Source organism: Coturnix japonica, chromosome Z (genome assembly GCF_054131305.1).
Source record: "Coturnix japonica strain WE chromosome Z, WE-NBRP24, whole genome shotgun sequence".
NCBI classification, from domain to species: Eukaryota; Metazoa; Chordata; class Aves; order Galliformes; family Phasianidae; genus Coturnix; species Coturnix japonica.
The window spans coordinates 32,093,940-32,109,973 of NC_140702.1; the positions used below are offsets into that span (position 1 = coordinate 32,093,940).

The 16,034-nt window shown below is 41.5% G+C and overlaps 1 protein-coding gene across 29 annotated transcripts in view; it reads left to right on the forward strand.

Moving 5' to 3' along the window:
• ZNF462 (zinc finger protein 462) overlaps positions 1–16,034 on the forward strand; it is a 92,290-nt gene that overhangs the window by 39,444 nt on the left and 36,812 nt on the right. For 16 of the 29 annotated variants that reach the window (XM_085528677.1, XM_085528675.1, XM_085528667.1 and 13 more), the window contains 5 exons: positions 1,497–1,748; positions 2,325–7,804; positions 8,747–8,911; positions 10,470–10,741; positions 14,003–14,121. In XM_085528677.1, the coding sequence (XP_085384803.1) occupies positions 1,529–1,748; positions 2,325–7,804; positions 8,747–8,911; positions 10,470–10,741; positions 14,003–14,121 (6,256 nt within the window). In that variant the 5' untranslated portion in view covers positions 1,497–1,528. The remainder of the gene's footprint in view (positions 1–1,496; positions 1,749–2,324; positions 7,805–8,746; positions 8,912–10,469; positions 10,742–14,002; positions 14,122–16,034) is intronic. The other 13 variants (XM_085528681.1, XM_032441161.2, XM_085528683.1 and 10 more) reach the window with 4 other exon arrangements.

The following is a 16,034-nucleotide window of genomic DNA, read 5'->3' on the forward strand; positions in this document are numbered from 1 at the left end:
GGAGGGGGTTGGAGAGGGAAGGAACACAGTGCAGCCTGCAAAGTACGGTAGGTAAATATGTGGAGAGTCTGTGTGCTCAGACTGTCCAGAATTTGACTTACTAGAAGTTTATTTTAGCAGGCTATCAGAAGAAGCATTCTTTCATACAAAATCCTGATGCAATATCCTCTCTCAGTGCATTAATGTTTTGCAGCCTTCTCACTGCAGAAGTAGCTCTGTACTCATTATGCAACGGATAAGTGGAATTTTTAGTGTTTTGGGCTGCTCTTGCATCTTGGACCTCCAGAATGACCAGATTATCCCTAGCCCAGCAGAGCATGTGGAAACTCAAGAAATGATTATTTTGTTAACATAGGAGTATTTAGACATCAGTTGCTCTGGTGCCTAAATACTGCATGAAGTAGGAGAGTCTAAGGCTTTTGTGTTGCTTGTGTTTTGAGTTTCTTCACCCTCATGACAATGCTTAAGTTGCCGTGGCTTATGTTACTTGGTACTTCAACGTACCCATGGCACATGGGTAGTCAAGGAAGACATACTGTTTCTAACATAAGTCTTTGTTACATGTTTCAGTTGTACTTGAGCAGTATTCCTATTTCCATTGCATTCCCTATCTTCCTCCAGTCCTCACCGTCTCCTAAATATCTCACAAAGGTGATGTCTCCAGAATTATGCTCAAATGAAGCAGTAAACATTTTACCAAAGAACTGGAATCACAGAATGCTTGGGGTTGGAAGGGACCTCTGGAGATCATTGAGTCAAACCCTCTGCTAAAGAAGGTTACCTGCAGTAAGTTACACAGGAAAGTGTCCAGATGGGTCTTAAATGTCTACAAGGAAGGAGACTCCACAGCTGCTCTGGGGATCATGTTCCAGTGCTCCTTCACTCTCACAGCAGATGTTTTTGCTCATGTTCAAATTGGAACTTCCCATGTTCTAGTTTCTACCCACTGCTTCCTGTCCTGTTGCTAAATGCCACTGAAAAGAGCTTGTCCACTTGACTCTCACTCATTAGATATCTATGCACATTTATGAAATCCCCTCTGTCATCTCTTAAAGAGGTGGAGGTGAGGCAGAAAAAACTATACTACCTTGAGTTCACAAAGTAGCTGTATCTTGCCTTGCATATGATTGTTTAGGAATAATTTGCTTTTTCTGTAGTGTGCAGGTTCTGGTCTTTGAACAAGACAGACTTCTGAACAGTAGCTCTGTCCAGTGTAATGGAAAAGCCAAGGGGACAAAGTCCATTGAATCAATAGTTATTTGTCAGAAAGTTGACTGTAGTGTTTAGTCAGCAACTTGTAAGCTACCTAAATAGGACTTCATGTAAATCCAATCTGGTTCCTCTTCTTGTAATAAATACTCATTGAGTTTTACACTGCAGTAGTTATGGAATCCCTGGAAATGACCGTCTTTACAAACATGACCTTACCTATTCTTAGAATTCCTTTAAATGGCATTACTGTAAAACCTTCCTTCTTTGCATCCTTTCTCTTGCAGAAATTTCTCATGTAAAAGATCATCCTTGAACCATGGAGGTGCTGCAGTGTGATGGCTGTGATTTTCGAGCTCCATCTTATGAAGACCTCAAAGCTCACATCCAGGATGTTCACACTGCTTTCCTGCAGCCAACTGATGTCTCTGAGGAAAGTCCTAACCAGCCAAGGTCTGGTTCCATGAATGCCAGCAACCAGACTGAAGTTGAATTTTCTTCTGTAAAGGATGAATTTACAATTGCAGATGAAATAGCAGGTAAATCTCAACTCTAACCTCCTATTTCACATGTGGCTTACTTCAGTATGTATTAGCTAATACTTTTAATTTGACTGTAAAAATTACACTATTCTTATTGCTGTGGCAACAAAACAGGCATTTAGCTTCTGCCATACTGGTTCTGACCACAGCTTTTTCTGTAAGTACAAATATGGAGGATGGTTTTATTTCTTAGCTGTTTTTCATCTGTTGCTTCAAAATGCATTTGTTCATCAGCTTTTCATTGTTCTTCATCACCATGAAGCTTTTCAGAATTTTCAGTTTTATTAGTATACTAGATTCCCTCCCTCCCCCCACATAAGATGATTTTGGAAATGGCCTATCTCAGACTGCACACAGTATCATATATGCATATGTACACATATATGTGCACAGTGGTCATTTTTCAGAACATTGCCATATACATAGATCTTACCATAAGGCAGTGAGAGAATCCTGGTGTGATTATTACCTGTACAGGGTGCAGTTGTATTCTTAAGCACACAGGGTGGGTGGAGAAAAAGCCTCTGTATTTTTTTAAATTTATTTATATATTCACCTTGATTCTCATTTTAGGGCAAAATGCAACAAGTCAGATGGGGACTGGAAGTTACTATAGCCAGAGCCAGACTTTCTATGGTCAGCATATGGCTCCAAATCCTAAACCAACCAACAAATTTTTCCAGTGCAAGTTCTGTGTGCGTTACTTCCGTTCCAAAAACCTCCTTATAGAGCACACACGCAAGGTTCATGGAGCACAGGCTGGGGGGAGCTCAGTGGGGCCACCATCCGCTAGTTCCTTAAATTACAACATCATGATGCATGAAGGGTTTGGCAAAGTTTTCAGTTGCCAGTTCTGCACCTACAAGTCACCCAGGCGTGCAAGGATTATTAAGCACCAGAAAATGTATCACAAAAACAACCTGAAAGAGAGTTCAACTCCCCCTGCAGCTTCCACTGCTCTATCTGAATCGACATCTGCTTCTGTGCCAGTGCAGGAACCCTGCAAGGAGCTGCCTGCAGAGGTGGTGGAGCGGAGCATTTTGGAGTCCATGGTCAAGCCCCTGACAAAGTCTAGGGGCAACTTTTGCTGTGAATGGTGCAGCTACCAGACACCTCGAAGGGAGCGCTGGTGTGACCACATGATGAAGAAGCACCGCAGCATGGTGAAAATACTGTCAAGCCTGAGGCAGCAACAGGAAGGAACCAGTACACCTGATGTACAGAATAAAAGTGCCCAGAATGCCTCCCCAAACTCTAATTATATTTCCATGAATACAACGGGACGTGAGATGTCAAATGCTAATGTCTCAAACTTCAGGAGCTCTATGGGCAATTCCCTTATCAGGCCCAACTCTTCTACATCTTCCAAGTTTTCTTCTGTGTCTTATCCTCAAATGAAGCCTAAGTCACCTCACAACTCGAGCATAGTTAATTTGTCTGACAGATCCCGCTATGGAATTGCTGATATGACAAATTCTTCTGCTGACCTGGAAACAAACAGTATGCTAAATGACTCCAGCTCAGATGAAGAGCTAAATGAAATGGACAGCGAGAATGGCTTGAACTCCATGGATCACCAGACCACAGGAATGTCCGCAGAGCAGCTGATGGGATCTGATGGCAACAAACTATTGGAGACAAAGGGAATTCCCTTTAGAAGGTATATGAACAGGTTCCAGTGTCCTTTTTGCCCTTTCCTGACGATGCACCGCCGAAGCATTTCCCGTCACATTGAGAACATCCACCTGTCTGGGAAGACGGCTGTGTACAAGTGTGATGAATGCCCTTTTACTTGTAAGAGTTCATTGAAACTTGGTGCCCACAAGCAATGCCATACAGGTACAACATCAGACTGGGACACTGTGAATTCTCAGGCTGAAAGCATTGCCTCTTCTTTGAACGACAGTACAGTGTCATATGAGAGTGGAAATATAAATGGTAGAAAGTCTGCTGGGATGATGGAACCAGTGCAGCAGCAGCAACAGCAACAACAGCAGTCACCGCAGCCACACTCACAGCATCCATACAAGTGCACAATGTGCAACTATTCCACCACGACTTTGAAAGGCCTCAGAGTTCATCAGCAGCACAAGCACTCATTCTGTGACAACTTGCCAAAATACGATGGACCATCATCCAACACACCACAAGAGGGTGAAGCAGATGCTCACACTTCAGCCAGCACAGTGAAAAAGAGCCAGACCTCAATCCTTGGGCTCTCATCTAAGAATAATTTTGTTGCAAAGGCCCCTCGGAAGGTGTCAAACGATTTCCCTTTAGATCTCTCACCAGTGAAAAAGAGAACAAGAATTGATGAAATTGCGAGTAATCTGCAGAGCAAAATTAGCCAAAACAAACAGCAAGAAGATGCTGTGATTAATGTAGAGGATGATGAGGAAGAGGAGGAAGACAATGAGGTGGAGATAGAAGTGGAGTTAGACAGAGAAGAAGAGCAAGCAGAACCAATGATAGAAGTTTCCAGTTCTTATGCTCCACAGCAAATGTGGGGAAGAGAGGCTAACGATTCCCAGAAGGAGACAAACTTCAGAAGCTTGCAGCATGATTACAATTCTGCCAATGGAGCAGAGATTGAGCTCACTCTATCAGAAGATGAGGAAGATTATTATTCTTCCGTCACCATGAAGGAACATCAGAGCCCTAATGCTTCTGTTCTGGGGGGCCAGTCAAACATGTATGGTACTGATCAGAATAACGAGAATGCAGAGTTCAGTGACTCTGGCAGGCTTTATTATTGTAAACACTGTGATTTCAGCAACAAATCTGCCCGGAGTGTTAGCACCCACTACCAGCGAATGCATCCCTATATTAAATTCAGCTTTAGGTATATTTTGGATCCCAATGATCATAGTGCAGTATACCGATGTCTTGAGTGCTATATTGACTACACAAACTTTGAAGATTTGCAGCAGCATTATGGAGAGCATCACCCTGAAGCTATGAATGTACTGAACTTTGATCATTCTGATTTGATCTACCGCTGTCGCTTCTGCTCTTACACAAGCCCGAATGTTAGAAGCCTGATGCCACATTACCAAAGAATGCATCCCACAGTGAAAATTAACAATGCAATGATATTTTCAAGTTACGTTGTTGAGCAGCAAGAAGGACTAAACACAGAGTCTCAAACACTAAGAGAGATCTTGAATTCTGCTCCAAAAACTATGGCAACCTCTACCCCTGTGGCTCGCGGGGCTGGTGTGCCAGCTGGCTTTAACAAAAGTGCTGCCAAGAGTTTTAGCCCTGAATGTGAAAATCAGAAGGAACCTTCAGTCAATAGTGTGGTTGTTTATGACTGTGATGTGTGTTCATTTGCAAGCCCTAATATGCATTCGGTTTTGGTTCATTACCAGAAAAAGCACCCTGAAGAAAAAGCATCATATTTCAGAATTCAGAAGACTATGCGTGTAGTTTCTGTTGAAAGAGGCTCTGCCCTGGCTCAGATGTCTTTTGAGATGGGAACACCTGTCTCCCCAAAATTGTCCAACTTGGCTTCTCCACCTCCCCCACCACCACCAGACCTTGCTACTGAACTCTACTATTGCAAACACTGTTCATATAGCAACCGCTCAGTTGTGGGAGTGCTTGTCCACTACCAGAAAAGGCACCCAGAGATAAAGGTCACTGCCAAATATATCAGACAGGCACCTCCCACTGCAGCAATGATGAGGGCTGGTGAGCTGCCACCTGGTATACAGAGGCCACCAGTATCAATGCAGCAGTTGAGCCGAGGTGGTTCTGAGACCTCTGTGAATCCTCCTGAGAATGAAATGTTTTTCTGCCAACACTGTGATTATGGAAACCGAACCGTGAAAGGAGTGCTCATTCATTATCAAAAGAAGCATCGTGACTTCAAAGCTAATGCAGATGTGATTAGACAGCATACAGCCACCATTAGAAGCCTTTGCGATCGCAGCCAGAAGAAATCATCTGGCAGCGTGTCTGCTCACACCTCTAGCACTGAACGGGACAAGTCCAAGCTGAGGGCCCTCAAGTGCAGGCAGTGCAGCTACACATCACCTTACTTCTATGCACTGAGGAAGCATATTAAGAAAGATCACCCAAATCTGAAGGCCACAGTTACATCTATTCTGAGATGGGCATTTTTGGATGGTTTGATAGAGGCTGGTTATCACTGTGAGTGGTGCATTTATTCACACACAGAGCCAAGTGGTTTGCTTGTGCATTACCAAAGGAGACATCCTGAGCATTATGTTGACTATACTTACATGGCAACTAAACTCTGGGCAGGCCCTGATCCTTCCCCTCCTGCCCTAGTGTTGCCAGCAGAAGCAAAGACCTATAAATGCAGAGACTGCATTTTTGAAGCATCTTCCATTTGGGATATTACTAATCACTACCAAGCTTTTCACCCTTGGGCCATGAATGGGGATGAATCTGTGCTGTTAGATATTATCAAGGAGAAAGATGCTGCTGAGAAATCTGGGACACAGCCTGATGAAGCTGGGGTCAGGATGGAGTCTGAAGACCAGATAACAACCTCTCAGATGGACCAGGAAGCAGAGTGTGCAGAGGATCCCAGCCTTTCCCAGGAAAAAACTGTGCAGCTGGCTTCTGCAAACCCCGCCATCTCCTCTACTCCTTATCAGTGTACAGTTTGCCAGTCTGAATACAACAATTTGCATGGACTTCTGACCCACTATGGCAAAAAACATCCTGGCATGAAAGTGAAAGCTGCAGACTTTGCTCAGGATATAGACATTAATCCAGGTGCTGTGTACAAGTGTAGACACTGCCCGTACATTAACACTCGCATTCATGGCGTTCTCACACACTACCAGAAGCGGCACCCATCAATAAAGGTCACTGCTGAAGACTTTGTGCATGATGTGGAGCAGTCAACTGATATTGCTCAGAATGATGTGGAAGAGACGAGTAGGATTTTCAAGCAAGGCTATGGTGCTTATCGATGCAAACTGTGCCCTTATACTCATGGTACACTGGAGAAGCTCAAAATTCACTATGAGAAATACCACAATCAGCCTGAATTTGATGTTTTTGCCCAGTCACCACCAAAAGTATCTGCTTCCCTGGAGCCAGACATGGTGACTGAAATCAAGGCCTCTCCAGAAATTGCTGCTGAGGATGTTGGAGAAATCTCTGTTGCAGCGCCTCATTTCTCCAGTTCTCATTTAGTGTCTCACACAGTTTTCCGGTGTCAGCTCTGCAAATATTTTTGCTCTACCCGGAAGGGGATAGCCAGGCACTACCGCATCAAACATAACAATGTCCGAGCACAGCCGGAGGGCAAGAACAACCTCTTCAAATGTGCTTTGTGTTCCTACACCAACCCTATTCGCAAAGGGCTTGCGGCACACTACCAGAAAAGACATGACATTGATGCTTACTACACTCATTGCTTAGCAGCCTCCAGGACAGTAAGCGACAAACCCAATAAAGTGATCATTCCATCTCCTCCCAAAGATGACACTCCTCAGTTAAGTGAGGAACTGAGGAGAGCTGTAGAGAAGAAGAAATGCTCGCTTTGTTCCTTCCAGTCCTTCAGCAAAAAGGGTATTGTGTCCCACTATATGAAGCGTCACCCTGGTGTTTTCCCGAAGAAGCAGCATGCAAGCAAACTTGGGGGTTACTTCACTGCTGTTTATGCCGATGAGCATGAAAAGCTGACTCCAGCTGAGGAGAGGAATGAGTTTGAGAAGCCTGAAGTGGAGAGTGAGTCTCAGGAAATTGAGTGGCTTCCCTTCAGGTGCATAAAATGTTTCAAGCTGTCCTTTAGCACAGCAGAGCTGCTGTGCATGCATTACACTGACCACCACAGCAAGGATTTGAAGAGAGACTTTACCATACTGGGAAGTGGCACCCGCTCTCAGAATGCTGTCTACCAGTGCAAGCACTGCGATATGAAATTGCATAGCACAGCAGAGCTGACTGCACACTTGAATGGTCACAATGAGGAGTTCCAGAAACGTGCCAAACGTCAGGAGAGGAGGAAGCAGCTTCTGAGCAAGCAGAAATACGCAGATGGTGCTTTTGCAGATTTCAAACAAGAGAGGGTAAGGATCTGTGTGTCTGGTCTCTTTCCCTGTTCTCCCTTCCCTGCAGAGGGAGAAAAACAAAAACACTAACCTTCTGCACCCCAAGAGGCTGCCTGTTACTAATGCCCACTTGCATGTTCTGTTTGACAGCCAAATGACCACAGGCTAATGAATGACTCAGCTTGCCAGTTGAGTTCCATAAGTCAATTACACATTCTGCTTTAATTTCCTTCATCCTTTCCTTCATCTTTCACCCCTCCCTAGGTTCCGTAGGAGGCCCTGAGCCTTCTAACTGCTTCCTTCAGTATTATCCTTATCTTTCCTTCCTCCTACCCTTCTGGAAGGCCATCTGGATCTGACAGTTCCGTATTCTTTCGTTGCAAGGCAGCCATGTACTAGATTCTTTATAAAATGCCCCAGCCCCTTTTTAAGTTTACCACTGAATAACACTTTAGTTTACTTCTCACTCTCATTTCTTCCAGTACTTCCTTTTATAAACCACTAAATGCTAATATGATAGTAATCTGTCTGATGACTGAAGCTTTGGACAAATGCCCCATAATCAGAAAAACAAATTGTGCTCTTTTATCCTGCTCATGCACTCCATTCCTTCTGCTTAGTGTGGAATACAGTTGCTGCAGAAAATAATCCTCACAGCTGTTAGGGGAGTAGAGGTGTCATGAAAGCGCACAGTTTCAGGTTCACAGTTCAAATTGCATAGTCTTCTGGAGTACTACTGTTACGCAGAAACTGGAAGTTTCTGTTGCACAGATGTCCTGCCCTCTTATTCTGGAGGGCGTTAATAGACATCAGCAGAAAATGACCTTGCTGTTTCTGAAAACATGACTTGTACATCAAGCTTAATTTCCCTCCATCTGCAAAATCTAGTTCGTATTCCTAAAAATGAGATAGCAAAGTACACTTCTGTGTATGAATTGATCTATGTTTGTGTACTCATAGGCTTTTGGACACCTGGAAGATGTTTCAAAACTTAAAGAGCGGAAAGTGGTTGGTTACAAGTGTAAATTTTGTGTGGAAGTCCATCCAACACTTCGAGCCATTTGTAATCACCTCCGCAAACATGTCCAGTATGGGAATGTCTCTTCTGTGTCAGCTACAGTAAAGGTGAGAATTTCTAAACTACCGCAACTTTTTGCATTGTTTAAAATTAAGGACTCATGGAAAACCTGTGGAGGGCTCTTGTGTCGTTGATGGATTTTGAGTCAGTTATTCTAGTTCTGCATGATTTTTTAATCTAACTTTGAATTCTTGGAGTGCACGCGGTTTGTTTTAAGGTGTTTTAACTTTTTTCCACTCTTGATCTAGGGGCACGAAGACTTTAATTCTCATTTCTTCTCAGCCACAAAGGAGTTGATGTCGTTGATGACCAACAGACTTGTTTTATGAGCAGGAGGCTTTCTCTCAGCTACTGTGGGCTACTTTTCTACTTGGTTAAACCATAAAAGAGATGTTTGTTGTTGTTGTTGTTTGTCTGGTTTTTTTTGTTTTGTTTTGTTTTTTAAAGAAGGGTAAGCGTGCAGATTCAGGTGGATGAAGTTGCTTATGGTATGCCTTCCCACAGGAATTTTCCTTGCTGGCTCCAAACAAAATGTTCAAATGGCCAGCTGAGCCATTGGTACCATTCAGGTGATTAGCTGTAAGCATGTCGTTCCTTTCTCCCCATGAAAGAAGATGTCTTGTAGAACATCTCCAAGGATAGACTGTGCTACACAGTCTGATTTCTACTATATAGGCATGGGTAGAGCAAGTACAATAAGGCTGTAGGAAGTATCAGTGTATCCCTTCTCCTTGTGCTGCAGTTTGGTGAAGATTCCTGCTGCAGGTCTGACTTAGGATCCTTCTTTCGTGACACAAGCTAAGTTTTGTAAGGAAGCAGAATCCTTTGGGGCCTCGCTCATGCTCCCTCCAGAGAGCTTTCATTGCCCTACAACTGCCCTTCTTTTACTTTACCTGACAGTATTGACAGACTGGGCGGCTTCCCTGCTTTCGGACTATTTCTTCTCTTCCCTGCTTCTCATATGAATTTAATTGGGATCAATGCCATCTTTTGAATAAAGATACTATGCAGCTGGGAACAAAATCTGAAATCCAAGGCTAAAAGAACATGATACATAAACTCTTATAGGTTTTTTAAGTTGCTGCAAAAATACATGCTTTGTTTAGAGGAATGAAAGGACAGGAGAGTTAAGAAAGTGAATAAGAAAATACGTTTATTTTTTTAAGAAGATTCCTAGAATCTTAGAGTACCTGCTTCTTTCTTGTGAATCTGACACCAATGGGCAGCTACATAGTAAAGCAGACAAGGCTATTAGTTTGTGGAGTAGCCATGCTGTAAAGATACATGAAAATGAGCTGAAGTGAACTTATCTTAGCAAGTTTTCACTCATCAAACCTAGATTTATATAAAGACTATAGAGAGAAAGCTGATTCAGCTTCTTGTCTCTTCGCATTATTTGACTATCAGGAGACTCTTATTTTAAGCTATATATATGTTGCATTTCCCCCCCAGGAGTAGGCCTGTTTTTCCAGGAAGCCATTAATAGGGATATATTTAGAAAAATAATGTAGTGGGAAAGCTAGGTATTAAAATGCACACATGGGAAAGCCTGAGGGGCAGAAGGGAGAGAGAATTGATGGCTTTGGGGTGGTATGTGTTTTTTAGCAGGAAGCTGAAGATTCTTCAAACACAACTTTGGAGGGTTTTGAGGGAGCCAAAGACCCTGGCATTCTGGAATTTGCAGAAGCTGAATCTGGAGCATCCTTGGAAGATGAAACCAGGCCTGGGGGCTACCACTGCAGCCAGTGTGACCGGGTTTTGATGTCTATGCAGGGTCTGCGATCTCACGAGAGGAGTCACTTGGCTTTGGCCATGTTTGCCCGAGAAGACAAGTACAGCTGCCAGTATTGCTCCTTTGTCTCTGCTTTCAGGCACAAGTAAGTTGTGGCTTTCAATTTTGTTTTCAAAAGAAACTCTGACTAGAACTACTGTTCTGTAGGTTGACATAGGAAAGCACCCTCAGACTGATATTGAGCAACACTACTCAACACTACTCTCAGCATTCAGGTGTCTTCTGCACAGGAAAACCTTTGACCGTCATTGTTTATGATTCCTTATAAAAGGTCACATATTTATAGCCTGAATTTTTTAAGCCCCTTTTTGTTGCATGTAGAGGAAAAGCATGCAAGAAAATAATGCAGCTTCTTAAAGTAGGTGAACAGTGAATCCCACCAATTATGAAACCTTGCCACATGCATGCAATTTGGCAAGTGAATAAGAGTGAAGTATCATTCTTTTTAATCTTTAGTGTATAGCAAGCTTCTGGTGTGCATAACTACATTGTTTACAATGACTACAACTTTTTGACATCTGAGTTTCCATTTCTCATGTTAGATAGCTATTATAAACTTTCCTTTAAAAATAGACTTTTTTGTTAAGCATGATGTTTATAGCTTGAAACTGCACATTTCAATTTCATACAAGCATGGCATATATGTGACTTCATCAGTCTGTTTCCTTGTCTCATGCTGCATAGTGGAAATATGAAGTCATAATAAATAGGCAGGTTCCTTCAGATTTTCTTCCTAGTGATTGACTTTGCCATCAGCTTGGTAATATTCTGTATTCATGTACATCGCATGCCAAAAAAAGGCAGTTAAAGGATATTTTCTGAAGGCATCTAGAACTGACAGAGAAACTTTCTTCTGGGACATATCATACACGTGACAAACATTTTCTCTATATTCTGGGAAGAGAGCTGCTTCCTTACTATCTTAACGAGAAGAGATGATCCATGTACTCATTCACTATAGGCATTAATAACACTGTTGGATACACACTGAAATTTGGTGAGGACTGCAATCAAGTGCATATGGGAGGGAAAGCACAATAAAATGCATTTTTATACTCCTTACTTAGAAAGTAAGATTTCTGTTGGTATGGCATGGCAAGCTGATGACACATGTTGAAAAGATACACAGGATTGAGCAGTCAAGAATGAAAAAGGGGATGGGGGAAGGGTGGATATCTCACATTGCAAGGGTGACAATGAGAATGCCGTTACCTCATTAGGCCTGCTGTTTACCTAGTCAACTGGTTTGCTTCCAAAACCAGACGTGTTCAGTCTGTGGTCATTTTGTTTCCCACCTTAGCAGTGAATAAAGGATTGTGCTATGAGTAGAACAGTTGATAAGCTAGGGAGTGGTGAATGACTCCACTGTTGTCACTTGATTTGATAATAAGTGTTACTACTGTTGATGAGGTGGTCTTCATCTTCTATTTTTGATGCAATTACTCTCATGGGAAATAAAGTTTTTGAAAGAAACCAAGTAAGTATTTAACTCATCTACTGTTCTTCTAAATCTCACCTGCCCTTGGAAGAATGGTGCTGGCAACATACGTGATCATAAATGCAGTTTTAAATATTATTATGTCAAACACCTTAAGGTATGTATTACAGAATAGTTTGAATATGTATACATCTTTGTCAGATTGTTTAACTGTACAACAAGATCATTCTTTATCAACTACTTAAAACATGTTTTTGATTTAAGCAACAGCAGGTAACAAAGAAGAAAAATTGGCTCACCCCTTCTAACAACCAGTATCTGCTCAAGAGGAGTATAATCTCCATCCAAAGAGATACTGCTTCCTTGGCTGCTAACCATTAAATGAGAGTGAGGAGGAGTGGATCGAGGCTCCACCCCTTCTGCTCACTCAGCTGCATTGCTTGCTCCTGAGCTCCCTGGGTTAGCCACACCTTCCCACCTGGTGCTCAACCACTGGTTCAGTCTGTGACCTGGAAATTCCACTGCAACTTCAGATGTTCATTGTCTTAGTATCTAGGACATTTATTTCCCCATTAACCCAGAAAAGCTGTATATTTTGTCTTCCCACAAACTTCATCCTAATTTTTTTATTTTTATTTTTATTTTTTTAATTGTATTTGTGGCCCTGAGGAGACACAGTCTTTAGTGCTCTTGTAAACCAGAATTTTCTGGCTGAAGCACAACAGTGTGGGACTAAAGATCCAATGACAATCTGTAGTGAGAATAGGCTGGCATAACCTACACTTGACTTGCTCCATAAAAGCTTGATGACTGAAGTAAAGCAAAAGGAAGTAAAGCGTGGCTAGAATTAAATTGGTAGATGTGGGCATCGTTTTTTCAAATGATTAGTACTCCAGTCTGCACTACCTTTTTGTTCCATCACCATGTGTAAGGAGACTGAAATTAACCATAATCACAAAACGTTAGAGTTTCCAAGGAAGAGGACTAGTTTACAACGTAAGCTGAGGCTACCTGCCTAGTACCTTAAGATTGTGAACTGATGGCTGTGATCCACAATGTGGGAGCTGCAGAGCTCTGCAGGACTTAGAATGAATTTGATCTTCTGTTACAAACTGTGGAAAGTGCCCTTTTTCCTTTCAAAAATTCACTAAGCTCTGACAAGAAGCCACAGAGAGAGCAGGTTGTGATCACATCCCCATATTCAGGTTGTCAGTTTCCGTAAAGAAAGTAGAAGCTGCTCTTAGCCACCCCTTCTACTCTTGTTGGGCTTTGTTCAGAACCTCCCTCACTGTTTTTCTGGAAACTCTGTTGCCTTTTAATCCTGGAACTCATCATCTGCAGCCTGCTGGCACCCTCCCCAGAGTAGGATCGCTAATCTGCTTTTGCTGTAACCAAAAGAAGGCATCCTCATTAAAGCTGGTCAGAAATATCTTTTTTTTTATTATTATTACTTTTCTATCTTTCTTTTTTTTTTTTCTTTTTTTCTTTTTTTTTTTTTTTTAATACCATCAAGAGGACAAAAAAGGCATATTTTCACAAAAATGTCTTCTATGAAAAGAGATGTCTGTAGTGATAATTCTACTGTTCTTATATATTTCTTGTTTCTATCAACTGGTCTTTTTAAAATCTGGATGAGGTATAATTTAATTTATACTAATCTTACCCTGGAAGTTTATTTAAGTGGCTAGCTTTCTGCGTAACAGAATTGGTGTCAGCTCTGCTTCTTTTCTTCAGTTTAGATTCTGCTTTATTCTGTAAGTGGACCTGTTAAGTTTAAAGAGATAGTTGAAGAGTTTCATATTCCTCTTATTTAATTTATTATTGCTATGTTTTACTTTGCATTTAGAGGAATAGTTTAAATGCTTTACTCTTTTATGTTTCCCTTTTCTGCCTTTTCTCTTTTTCAAGTCTGGATCGTCATATGCAGACCCATCATGGACACCATAAGCCGTTCCGTTGCAAACTGTGCCCATTCAAGTCCTCTTACAATAGTCGCCTGAAAACCCATATACTAAAGGCTCATGCTGGTAAGTTTTCTCTTAGTTTTGCAGTGCAGCAACAGAAATGGCCTATGTATTCTTGTTGCTCATCAGAGATCCTGTGTTTTGTCACCAAATTTGGGTAAGATTTTTATGGTAAATCAGGATTGGCCAACCTATGCACTTACTGGAATTGGTGAAAGTTTGGATAATGTTTCTGGAAAGGCAAGAATTTTCAACAAGATGAGTACTTAATAAATTGCCCATTCTATTTTCATTGTTGGAAATGATAAATGAACTTATTCAGTCCACTTACACCAATGTCTTAACTTTGTTATATTTCTATTTATGTTTGTGCTTTAGCTGGGACAAAGCTTGTGAAGTGAATGTTGGTTTTGGTAGACTCTCATGTGGCTTTCATGGTAAAGCCAAGGACTGCATACTTCAGTTCTATGTACAGCAGAACATCATCATTCTGTTATCACACATGGAAAATTATCTTGCAGTTCTCTGTATCGCACTGCAGAATACATAAATATATCAGTGTTGCTGATGAACCAGAGTTGGGAAGGGGATGTCATGCAGGATAGGTCATCACAGAGTATTGCACCTTTGATTATTAAAAAGCTTGAGATTCAGAATTTCCTGGTAGGTGTCCTGTGTCCATTCCTTGGCCCTAGACACTTGACACCATCACAGGTCATGTGCTGAAAGTTTATTAGAACACTGGAGTCAAGAACCGCTGACTGTGTTCCCTACTGTTGCATCTTTCTGGTTAAAAAGATGAAGAAACAATTCCCAAAAGGCCGTCCAAATGTGCAGTTTAATACAAATAATAGAATATTGACTGATCTAAAAAGAACGTGAACTAGACCAGTTGTCCCTGGTTACTCAGAAATAGAAACTACTGGAACAGATGACACAGGGCTAGAAGTATGTTCCTTCTCTTATTGTTTATGTCTCACTATACTCAAGTTGGAATGGAGGAGGAAGATGTGAAAATGGGGAGAAAAGGCAGAAAGAGTTCATAACTACCTACTGATTTTTTAAAAAGAAGATAATTATCACCCTTGATTTAAGGCACTTTTTGTAGATAAAATACAGTGGAGACTGATGATCTTGGTTGCACTCAATTTCTGATACTGGTTTCAGATGTAGAAGAACTTGTGCCAGGATCCTTTTCTGTATTTTGAATAGGTGTTGTTGATTAGCTGGTCTGTTGCCAACCTCATAATGTATGGGACTATGGCATTCTGTACCTTCTAGGCAGTCCAACTGTATGCAGCAGTTCTTGTTTGTAGAATCCCACATCCTTTATGAAGATGACACAGATCTTCATCTTCACCAGACAGGGTGTTTCCTTTTTCTTTTCTAAAAGTGGACTCTCTTTGTTACCTTGGTTGAACCTGCCTGAATTTTAGAGCCAAAGTTTGCATGCAATTGCTATTTATTTCATACTCCTCTTCATGTATTGATTTATTTATTAAGAATTCATGTTATTGAACTTGACTAGTGGACAGTCCTTGAAGGACCATGTTTTGCATCATACAAGAACACAATTTCATGGTTGCTTGGATAGTGTTTTGCACAATGACTTGTGTAATAAGGTTTTCAAAGACTTATGGTCTGTTTCTGCCTCAGTCCATTTCTACCAGATATTCGCATCACAGAAAATTACTTGGATGTTTTTCAGTCAGAGTTTTGCTTTGTTGTGTTTTGAGAGTCAGTACTTCAGAAATACACACTAAAGAATTTTCTTCAGACTCTCCAGTTTTTCAGTGATGCAGTGGTTTTCTGAACTTCTTTTGTTACCATTTTTTCTCTTGTCAATCATCTCATTATCAGTTTATCTAGAAGTAGAAATTTCTTTACCCCTTTATTTATTTGTCTAGAGTCTCCTGGAGATCTTTAAAGTTCAGTAAGATCTTAAAGTGCCAGAGCATTGTGGCCCTGCTCACATT